At 41.2% G+C, this 12179-nt stretch overlaps 1 protein-coding gene across 4 annotated transcripts in view; it reads left to right on the forward strand.

Moving 5' to 3' along the window:
* taok3a (TAO kinase 3a) overlaps nucleotides 1–12179 on the forward strand; it is a 55185-nt gene that overhangs the window by 20648 nt on the left and 22358 nt on the right. For 3 of the 4 annotated variants that reach the window (XM_076150682.1, XM_076150684.1, XM_076150683.1), the window contains 8 exons: nucleotides 5492–5728; nucleotides 8045–8116; nucleotides 8570–8671; nucleotides 8930–8975; nucleotides 10381–10477; nucleotides 11238–11351; nucleotides 11734–11825; nucleotides 12053–12146. In XM_076150682.1, the coding sequence (XP_076006797.1) occupies nucleotides 5597–5728; nucleotides 8045–8116; nucleotides 8570–8671; nucleotides 8930–8975; nucleotides 10381–10477; nucleotides 11238–11351; nucleotides 11734–11825; nucleotides 12053–12146 (749 nt within the window). In that variant the 5' untranslated portion in view covers nucleotides 5492–5596. Of the gene's footprint in view, nucleotides 1–1990; nucleotides 2079–5491; nucleotides 5729–8044; nucleotides 8117–8569; nucleotides 8672–8929; nucleotides 8976–10380; nucleotides 10478–11237; nucleotides 11352–11733; nucleotides 11826–12052; nucleotides 12147–12179 lie in introns of those variants that run through there. The other variant, XM_076150685.1, reaches the window with a different exon arrangement.

Consider the following 12179-nt stretch of genomic DNA (forward strand, 5'->3'; position numbering starts at 1 on the left):
TAATCACTCGTACAATACATGTGCACACACACACTCACACATACACGCATTCTACACTCCTGTAAAACTCGTGCACTCTCTATCTCTTTTATATCATAAGGGTAGAGGATTGTTACGTAATTGTTTTTCTTTTGCTCTTACACACACACACCCCCACACACATTCTATACCCGCACAGTATGTCTCAATGCACAATATGATTGATGTACAGCTGCTGTACCGTTTTTGATTAGAGCTGGTTGTTTGAATCCCAGTAAGAATTCCGACAGTCTGCCTAATTCTTGTTTCTGCCTAAAGCCAGAAGGGATGGCAGTAAGCTGCTAAATCCTTCTGCTACACACACACACACACACACACACACACACACACACACACACACACACACACACACACACACACACACACACACACATACACTCTGTATATACATATAGTATGTATCTTGACACACTTCATGCAGATTTAAAGAACAAATGTGCACACTTATTCATACACACAGTCATACCCTTGCAGTCATTTATACATGTATACACATGCAAACACACACACGTGCAGTCGCAGCAGCGCTTCACTGGCTCCCTCCGAAGAGTTTAGAGAGAGTACAGGCAAACCCAAGAGAGGGAGAGTTATAGAAGATTCTTCTTCATCAAAGTGCTTATTCACAGAAATTGATAAAAGAAGAAGGGTTATACAGAGAGAGGGGTGTAAAGTGTTAAAGAGTGGGAAGAGGTAAGTGAGAAGCCTTAAGGAATAGAGGGAGGATAGGACAGAAGGGTGAGTGGGATGACGTCCTATAAGATGTACGGTGGAGTGGTGTTCTCCATCAAATCCCATGGAACACATAATACTGTGGGTGTGTATCCATGTGTGTTAATGCATCCACAACCATTACCTTTGTGGACATTAAGTTTGGACTGAAGTGTACTTGTGTATATGTATTTTCACTACTGGTGTCACAGCACTACCACATTGTTTTATATCTTAGTATCTGGTTTTAAGATCCGGTTTCTCTGTTCAATTTGTCTGCACTGATTCAAACACAAACACAGACTAACTGCATTAGAGGCACAGTGACGTATTGTCTCTGTAGTTTCAGCAGTTGATGACATTGCGTTTTGATAGTTTGAAAACTAAATCTGCCATCTTCATGCATCACTGCACCCAGAATGAATCTCAAAGGAAAAATGTGTGAGCAGGAATTACAGACTAAGTTTGATTGGTGTTGATTCCCAACATCCTGCACAACCTCTAATGTAACTAAATTATATGGAGTCTCGTGATGTCAACACATTTTTCTCCAAAGGTCCAATTTTGACATAATCTGCTGGAATAACTGACCCAGCCCGTGTGAGTCTTAAATGTCAAGATATTACAAAACCCCTTCTCATATTGGACATATTTTGTTAAACACAGCTGATACTAATCACATTATTAACCGCTGTTATTCATTTATGTCTGCCTGTGCCAGGTTGCTGCTTTTATGCATGCCGGCTCCCTGTTATGAGCACCGAAATTGAATTAATGTTATATGTTACACTTTTGCTTTTCCGTGTATGACAGTTTAGATCATATGCCATATTAGGATACACACCTATTTGCCGTATGTGTGTTAAAGCTCAGGCCAGATTGATGCAAAGCATATGATCGCTCTATAACGTTTCCACAACCATTATCCATCCTCCACTTACACACACACTCACACACAAAACACGTAACACTCATCTCAATTATTCACGTAAACGGCAATACATGCATGAAAGGGCTTATCGTCTGATATTATTATTACTACACGTACCCACTGAAACACTCACACACAGTATCCTGACACGCAAATTCAGTGTCAAGCAGTGGCATATAGGAATGCACATGTAATATTAAATGCACCCAAACATACACACACACGCCAAGCTTTTAATCCGTCTAAGCTATTTGCCTAATCACCTTTCTCTCACAGCACAGTGCCGTTTGTAGCTCGACAGTAGCCACGCACACCCGTTACAACCTGTTGTTACCACGTTTCATCACTTCACACATCTAGGAGGAGAGGAGGAGGAAGAGGTGGAGTAGTGAGAAAGAAGGTTAGAAGCTTAGATCGAAGCACAGTCTCCAATGTGATCACATGACACAAGTGTTCATTTGCTCTATTTTTATCTGTCCTTTACTCGTCTGCTCTCTCCTTCCATCATTGTCATTGAGATCAGCTTTGAAAGCTGTGTCACATGGGTGAAATTTGCTCCTTGGCTCTCAGGAGACATTTGGGTCTATGTCTCAGTCGCTTTGTCTAGGTAATCCTTCCTTTTCCCCTTATTGTCTTCGCTCTCACCCCTCTTATTACATTCCGTGCCTTTCCTGTTACTTCGTCTCCAGTAGTTTCAGCAGTTTAGTCTCCCTACACGAGTACGATTTTGATGGGGAGAAGGTTGAAATGGGGCTTGTATCAGGGTTTATTTCTGGAGCCGTCTGGAGAGCTCCAACAAGAGAGATGAGAGACAGACAGGACTGATGCAACCAGGAGACACACGCGCAAACACGTGGACGCACACAGGTACACAGATGAAAACGAACAGATAGTGAGATAGAAAAACAGCAACAACACATTTTCAGACAGAAATATGCTACAGTGCTGATGGCTAATTGAGTCTTAATGAGAGGCCTTTGATCTGAGCTTTGGAGGACCAACATCACAGTAACATGTGATGAAAGCCCTAATAAGCATGGAGCATTTAATTGGGCTATCATTTACCATGAATAGTTCACAGGAGAGTCTCTGTCCTATATCAACGTATACTGTATGTACGTGTATGATTCAGTGCCATTAGTGTAATTTTCAGCACACCTCTGTCATATGTGGTAAAGGTTCAAGGTGAAGGCTTCATGCTTCTGAGAAATGCCTCAATGGCCAACAGGTTCCCTGAGGCACCAAGTACATGTGCCTGAGAAGTTACGCACATTGTGTATATGGGCACTTGAATTATGTAGGCAGGTAAACTGAAACCTTGTCGGTTGTTTATGTGGCAGCATGGCAGCCTTTTCCAAACGTATTCCCGGGCATTCTCAGAAAGGAAGGACAGCTGAATGCCATGAAAATGACTTTAGTCAAGCTACACAATTGGCTGCCATTCCAAGCACTTGGCCATTATGTTCACACTTCACGGAGGAACAGATTTCAGATGATAGCAAGCTGGTAAAGTGCTCAAGGAACCATCCCACATCCACAGGGTCATATGTTCAGTCCCAGCAAGAAGCAGTTTGTGCGTTTTTGTGAAAATGTCTTGCCAAAACACCTACAGTAGGAATATTGATATGACAGACTTGAGATAACATAACCTACATATGTCTATACTGACTGTCTGGTAGACAGTCAGTATAGACATCTTAGATCCATCTAGGGGAGGCAGTGGCTCAGTGGGTAGAGCTTCCGCTTGGGAACCGGAGGGTTGCCGGTTCAAGCCCCTGCCGAGGTGCCCCTGAGCACCGAACCCTCAATTGCTCCCCCCTCTGCGAAGGGTGGTAACTGTAATGTAAGTCGCTTTGGATAAAAGCGTCTGCCAAATGATCGCAATGTAATCTAGAATCCAGATGAAGTCATCTTAAACCATTTACGTTGTCTTTTAGTGCCGATGTAACAAATCACAATGATGTCTGATCTTAGATCTTATACCGTCTAATGTCCGAGTTGTCCTGCCTGCCAGAGATCCTGGAGACCCTATTGTGTAATCAGCCATTTGTCTGGGAGCGTTCCAGTTCCACATCAGTCTAGTTTTCATCCATAGCACAAGTTCAGCTTTTAGTCCTTTTATTAAATCATCTAATTTCTAGTTTGGACAACATAAACACTGTGCTCTGATATTCACAGATTTACCAAAAGCCTTGGTAAAGTTGAATTTGCAGTTCATTCAGAGAGGGTATTGACTTGACAGCATTTTCTCCACTGTGACTAGCGTGAATATTGAGATGGTCAAAGAATATGAATATATTGGCCACTGGATCGATGCCCATCTCTTTATTACTTAGATTTAAATATATTTTGTGTGATGGCTCGTGTTCAGGGGTTTACTTACCAGGTCTGGAAGTAAAGCCAAGGTCTGCAGAGTGGATTGGCATGGGACCACAGAGCATGATCCCTGACACGTGGAAAAGCCTCTAAGAGCTTTTAGGTCCGTAGGGTCCCCAATTTTCTATTAAACAATGCCAGTGACCTAGTTTGGACACAACCTCCCTGCGAATCATCAAATCGTTTAATCAATCAGTCACGCTATTAAGTGATTCAAATCAACTAATTGTTTGCTGCACTTGTGTGAAGCTTTGTTTTTTTTTTTTTTTAAAGCAAAATGTAATAATGGGATTGGGATTAAATGACCTGGATTGAGATGAACAATTGAATTGAGACATCCCCATTAATCAAAAAAGGAGTCATTGCATCCGGAGAACCTGTGTCCAAACGGATCCAAAATGCCACCAACACTGCCATCTATAAGCATCTGGTGTTGAATAGAGGGCAATGCTTTGCATTTAAGACTGACATATTTAGTGTGGGTGTGATTGCTTGAATCCCTTTAAAACCACAGGATTAGGATGACGCTGATGCTGAGTGTCTTGGCCTGTGTGTATGTGTGTCTTTCTGTCTCTGCCTATATGTCAGCTTGCATTGTGTGGGCCCAGGCTTTGGAGCCATTTTCACTTGCTGCATCTGGCCAATGTGCACAGATATTTCATGGTAGATTGAAAAAGACAGAAAAGTGTCTGTGTGTGTGTGTGTGTGTCTGTGTCTGTGTGTGCGATGTATGTGCAGTGGAGCTAACTGGAGCAGGGTGTCCAGGCTGCAGCTCGTTGACGCAAAATATTCAGAGTTTGTGCGCACACATGGGGAACTGTTACAGTGTGTGCATGGGTAGAAATTATGCATCAGTGACTCAGCTTCAGCTGTCCAGTATGTGTGTGTGTGCGAGTGCATGCATGTTGGTGTAAGTGAGTGAGTGTGACTGTGACTTGGATGAGCAGCAGGACTAGACAGCTAGCTGTCATCATATGACTGTCTTTTTTTCCTGTCTTACCTTCCATCAGCATGAGACACAAATAGATAAATGGATGCACACACGCATGAGCATCAATTTAAATCAAACAATGTCAATATTGAAAATTTAAAATGTTGGCCTGTAATCGTGTGCTTTTGTGTTACATCTTACATTCAGCGTTTTAAAACTTCATTTTGCCATAGGATCATTTATATTTCCATTGCATAACACTGTTGTTCATGTAGCAAAGGCTTTGTGGATGAGCTTCAGTTATTGCTGTCCTGATTTAGCATGGCACTATGTAGGTGCAGTTGCTGATAGGAGGTTGGGTGCAAAAACCACAATAAAGAGTATCAAGTAACACACACCACCAGTTATTTGTCAGTCTGAGTCATAGAAAAAAACAGTCACATATAAATAACCTGATAACCTCAAAGGCACTTCACACCTTTTTTCTCCTCTGTTTTCTTTCCTAGTTCTAGCTGGCCAATGCCGGCCCCATCGTGGATATCCGGTGGCGGCATCAGCAGTAGTGTGTATGTGAGCGTGATCCCTGCCGCCTAGCTCATGTCCAGCCCATCATGCCGTCGTCCACGCGGAAAGGAGCATTGAAAGACCCCGAGCTGGCTGACCTCTTCTTCAAAGATGACCCCGAGGATGTCTTCTGTGACCTGCATGAGATCGGACATGGCAGCTTCGGGGCTGTCTACTTTGTAAGTGTCACAGTTTCAGCCAAATTAACCTCATTTTGAAATCTGTCTACCTCACCTCCCTCAAGCCATGGAAGCTTTTGAAAGATTCTGACCTGTGCATAATATCAAACGTAGTCCATTTGAAGTTTTAAACATAGATTAAAGCGTTCACTGTGAAAATTTAATTGAATCAGCAGCACTTTAAGCATTCGTTGGATGAGAGGCAGAGTAAACGCAGACACAGGAAGATCATGCAAGCCCAGTCACATCTGAATCCAGGATTTTTTTGCTGCGGAACAACTTTGTGTCATCAGTGCATCACCGAGCAGACATGGTTTGCTTTCAAGTTTGAATATGTCCAAGTCATGTCTTTAAAGTCATTAAAAAGTCTGGAAATCAATACAGTATGTTATGGCACTGGAAGATTGATTTATGTCGGTTGGGTGGAACCATTAGCTTTGAGCAGCTTTGTTCATGAGCAGCCTCGTACTACATGACCGTAATTAACAAAAGACTATAGCTTTTGCTATAGCGTTCCATTTGTGTTCATTCATTGATTCATTGGTTTTTACACACACTGTGCATGTAGTTCACTATATTATGGCTCATTGAACGCAATTAAGTGGAGACAGATTCCTCTCAACACTTTGTTATTAATTTTATCATCGCTAATTATTCATCAAGCCTTTGATTCTAAAGCTGTGTGAAAGGGGATGAAAGCATGCAGCCTCTCCTCTCCTCTCCTCTCCTCTCCTATAGCTGGGAGCTATAAGCCTCTTCCCTCCATTACAAGACAGATGCTCTTCTCCTGGTATACAAAAAGAGAAACTGGCAATAGCTGGGCACGATTTTCCTGGCTGACTTTGCGTTGCTGTTTTGTTCTATCCCAAGTCTCTCTCTCACACACACACACACACACACATACACACACACACACACACACACACACACACACACACACACACACACACACACACACACACTGAGTGTATCAGCTGCTGCACAAGTCTGTCTGGCTTACAGGCTCCACTATGAGCCTGAATCTTGCCCAGATGCCAGTGCTGTGCTCACTGACACACTTATGCTATCCATGTTACATCTGCTGCACTGCTAGGTTTATCCATTACCAATAACAGCTCCAGTAAATATAAACCATATATTTTGTATAAATTGTAAGACTTTGCAGTCTTACAGGGTTCAAGTACTGCAAGTGAATAGCCAACTTATTTATAAATCCTAAAACCCCAAACCCCATGCTGAACTAATAATTAATGTTTAAAATCAAATTTTGTTGTATTTTCAGCCTTTGAACCCTAAATTGATTTGCAAACAAATTATTTAAACTGTAAACCCATAGTGCATGTTAAATGAATTATCCTGTAACTCTGAAACACCCTTTTTTTCTTCTAACAATTAGTATTTCAGTGATTCGGAGCTCCATGATTTCTTTCCCATTTTCATCCTAAGCCATCCATCTGCACATCACACCAGAGGGAACGGCCATTGTGTATGGACTGACAGGCAATCATAGGGATCAAATGAATCTGAATAAAGTCAAATGGGAATTCTCTGTTGCCTGCCGCTGCTTTAATTCTATTTGAACCTCAGCATGTGATTCCCAATCATTTGTTAGTGGGATGAATCTCAGATAAAAGCTAATGGTGAGCTGCAGCGTAGCCTCCCCAAGGCTGAATGAATGAATGAATGCCTTCAGGGCTCGCACCATGCAGATGTACAAAAACAAGTCAAACACAGAAGCTACAGAGTAACAATGTAACCTCTAACATACAGGCTTCCCTGTTGTTGTATTGTCAAGTGTACTGTCAGACAGGAAAATTGTGTTACTGCGTCATTCCTCTGTAGATCCATTTGTGTATATATGGGATTTATTCATTTCACCGCCGGATCAACCTTGATACATCAACAATCACTCTCCGAAGGAAGTCAATTATTTAACGTATCCATTTTTGTGATCGTTATGTGATCGAATTTTAATAACCAAGTAAAGTATTTAATTTTTCACCAGAAAAAAATTATAAAAGTCCTTTACAAGTCTTTGTACAACAACATGACTTTTTAACCAGTTTGTTAGTTTCTCTCATTGTGTTTTGATGGTAATTCATGTGTGACATCACTGATCTCATGGTGTTTAGTTTTGTATGGAAGAGGAGCCATATGGTTTATATTGAATGTGGCTTTTGTTTTGTCGCATGATATGATGCAGTAAATTCAAACCCTCATTTGAATGTCTTGTGAGGGTGTGAGAGTCTGTTGCATTTCTTCAAGTTTACCTGCGATTTAATGTGAATGTTATCTAACCTCCTTGTTTACCTTCAGGCCCGTAACTCCTACTCCAATGAAGTGGTGGCCATCAAAAAGATGTCTTATAATGGCAAGCAGACTACAGAAGTAAGACACGCATGCACACATACAGCACATACACACTAACACACAAAAAAACCAAACACAAAGTAACTATTTCGTAACTAAGAGACCTCTGCCTGTATTACATCTCACAATGCACTTTGGCATTCAGGCAGTCCCCCGTATGAACAAGCATTCCTGTGCTGTAAAACCTTGCTGAACATTTAAAGTTTCAAAAGCTAAAGCCAAAGCAACCTTGTGAGTTACCAGACTCAGCTTCTAGCAGATATTTGAACAGCTTTAAAAATCAGTAATAACTTGAATAAGATTTAGTTGTCATCTCTCGTTATTCAGTGTACTAGAGCTGTTAGGATATTGTTATTATATCAGTGAGGCTGGTCGCACCATTGTAACCAAATTCACCACAGTGCCTAATTAAATGTTATTATATTGGTCTGCAGTGTGTAACCCTTTGTCTATTTTGCTGTTTTTTGACAGAAGTGGCAGGACATCATTAAGGAGGTCAAGTTTTTGGGACAACTGCGACACCCAAACACCATTGAGTACAAAGGCTGCTACTTGAAAGACAACACTGCCTGGGTTAGTGCATCGTTTCTGCATCTACATCATATCTATATCTTTTTCCTCACTTCTCATATGTACCTTTCACTTTTTCTGTTTATTCCGTTTGACCTCTGCCTGACTCCCCTTTCCTGTGTCAGCTATTTGCTATAGAGAACATCTTCACATTGGAGTCATTTTGTAAAACTGTTGCCTAAAGCGTTGTATTTAAGAGGATGTATTACAGGTAGATTGAACCCTGTGTGACTGATAAGTTGTAATCATATCTTGTTTCAGCTGGTGATGGAGTACTGCCTGGGCTCTGCATCAGATTTATTAGAAGGTAAGGAAAGTATGCTGGTTAATGTTTAATGTGCCCACACCAATTCTTAATCAGGAATGTCATCCTGACTCTTATCGTTGTAGTCAACACATTATGTTGCACATAAACACCGGACCATATTGCAAATGTGCACTTTTATGAAATCACACTTTGATTCGATTTCAATGTTCAAATTTATTTTAGTATTATCATTCTATTCTTAATGTGAATGCCTTTTTATGCATTCTTTTAAAAAAAATGTCAATGTTTATTTGATATTAGGTTAGATTAGATTCAACCAATTGTTCAATGGTGCAGAGTGCAAAGATGCTAGGATAAATGTGGAGTGACTGCCTGTGGGAAGAAGCTGTGCTTGTGTCTGGTTGTTTTGTCGTCCAGTGCTCTGTAGCGCTCACCAGAGGGGAGCTGTTAGAATATGTTTTCATACGTCTTCAATGTACCATGTTGAAGGTTAGAATGTTGTTTTATGTGGTCAATATGAGCTCCATTCGCCCATGCAGCCATGTGAAAGCAACATGTCCTATTCACATATGTGACGTAAAATGCTTTTGAGACCGAGAATGTTTTTGAGATGTCCCGAAGGTCAGTCAGTTTGGTTTGGTATACACTGCAAGTCCTGAGTGTTTGGATTCCCTTAAAGTTATTCTTTGTGAAACCAAACCAAACCCAGAGTAGATTCAACAACAGCAAACATTCCTTGACTGAATAACATCTTCTATAGCTTTGAAAACATCCTTACACATCATGAAAACCTGCTCCATAAATTCTTGTTGTGAATACTCATACTAATCAATACTCGTTAAGTTTAGTGAACTGTGTCCAAATATTCAGACTTCTTTAAATTCACAAGAATTGAAGCCAAGTTTGAGCTTTTAGTATAACCTTGTGATCAAGCTTCAACCGGCTATTACTCAATACATTGCTGATCTGAACCTAGCGTGTTATTCATGAAATTTCTCATGAAATTGCTCAGGTATAGTTCAGCTTTGACCTTTTACTTTAGCACAAAGCCTCTGTCGCTGCTGCAGTCCACAGAGCACCTTTTTTAGAGCTTGCAACATTGTATGTGTTAACCAGATGGCAGCCAGCAGGGGAATTTTGTTTTGTCAGAAGTGCAAAGTGTTTTATATACACCTTTCATTGTGATAACTGTTGGATAATGAAGCACCACACCTACGTATTCATGATTAAAACGCTGATGTTAAGGTTGCCAGGACCTTCATTGAAACACTCACGTCACAATTACGTATATGCAGTGGCTTTATTCGATGCGTAGACCCTCTTTGTCAGAGGACTATGATTTGAACAAAGACCTTTGTGTTAAACAGGTCAGACTGATTTAGTGGATTGATTCCAAGCTCTCACAAGGTTCACAGACGTTTTGTCTTTTTTCTGTCTCTGATAGTTCATAAGAAACCGCTCCAAGAGGTTGAAATTGCTGCCATTACCCATGGTGCCTTGCTAGGACTGGCTTACCTACATTCCCATAATATGATTCACAGGTGAGTCAGGTTGTTTGCTTGGGCCACATTTCCCAACAGAAAGAGACCTTTAAGAAAAAAGAAGATGGGAGGAGAGACACACACACCCTCTCCCTTTATTGCAGGGTTTACTAATTAAGTTGTAAAAATCCTTGTCTGTTGTTTTCATCGTTCTTGACAATCAATTTCAGGAGGTAATAACCCTTCTATCTCACTGGTGTCGACATTATCTTTTATGGCACACAAATATGATTGGTATCCAACAAAAGCACGTACTGTACTAATCCTTTTGACTCTGACTCTCACATATGCCACACAGAGATTAGAAAATGTCATAAAACTTGTTATAATGAAAGCATAATGTGCATAAATACACCAGAAGCCAGGTTGCTGAGGGGAAAAAAAAGGCTTTTCTTTCATTAGCTTGCGACAGATGCAACTTAATGCCTCTCTTTAAAACATGATGGACAACAAGACCTTATTCAGCATTTATTTTCATAATTTGGATCACATATGTTTCAACACGGCAACCACATAGATCAGGTTTAAAGATTCCCGTTCAGAGATTTAGGTCTGTGTTTTCATTTGAGAAATAAAGCATGTAACAAATGAGACTTTTGATTCTACCTCAATTTTTGTTCTTCTATCTATCTATTCTGTGTGAAAATGTTGTTGCGCATACATACTGTATGAAGAAACCCATCATGCTTAAAGCAGAAATCAAGACCTGAGCTGATGTGGCTTCCCATTGCTTCACCACTGCTCTTTTCTCCATATCCAGAGATGTGAAAGCTGGCAACGTCCTGCTGACGGAGCTAGGACAGGTCAAACTGGCCGACTTTGGCTCCGCCTCCATTGCCTCACCTGCCAACTCCTTTGTGGGAACACCTTACTGGTCAGTCACGCCGCCACCTGACATGAGACGATATCACTTGTTTCCTTTTATGACAGAGAGCAAACTGGGTCGGGATGTTTCGCTTCTTTCAGATTTCCTCTGGTTCCATCCAGTACACAAAAAGTTACACCAATAATAAACACTTGATCCCAAAAGCCAGCAACAGACCACTTTGTCTCTCTCGTCATTAAATGGACGCACACAATTGTCACACACCAGTTACAGGAGCCCACACATAGAAAACCTGAGCTGCTATTACAGCGTACCAGCCTTTGAAAGCTCTGAGAGGCTTAGCAGATTAGAACATTTTCATGGATTTTTCACTCGTCATTTATGAACGGAGCATGTGTCTTTGTGTGCTTGCATGTCTCTGTGTCCTCAGGATGGCCCCAGAAGTGATCCTAGCCATGGACGAAGGTCAATATGAGGGGAAGGTGGACATCTGGTCCCTGGGTATCACCTGTATTGAACTTGGTGAGCAGAGAATAATGGGCTGAGACTTGAGACTCCGGAAACAAAAAGGGCATGTCCTTCCCCAATAACAGCTTCATTAAATCCAGAAATACATTTACTTAGCTGCTTTATTTGAGGGGCTAGTTCGTAAACAAGTATTTTCATTCAGTGAGACTCATTTTGGGGGCGACATGTAAAGGCATGTGACTTTTACGTTCAATATGTGTAAAATTCTTCCCCTATTTTAGCGGAGCGTAAACCCCCTTTGTTCAACATGAACGCCATGAGTGCCTTATATCACATCGCCCAGAACGACTCTCCTACGCTACAGTCGAACGAGTGGTGAGTTGAACACACGCACGCGCACACACACAC

Source organism: Genypterus blacodes, unplaced genomic scaffold, assembly GCF_046128005.1.
Source record: "Genypterus blacodes isolate CSIRO-AG114 ecotype Tasmania unplaced genomic scaffold, CSIRO-AGI_Gbla_v1 ptg000053l_1, whole genome shotgun sequence".
In the NCBI taxonomy this organism is placed as follows: Eukaryota; Metazoa; Chordata; class Actinopteri; order Ophidiiformes; family Ophidiidae; genus Genypterus; species Genypterus blacodes.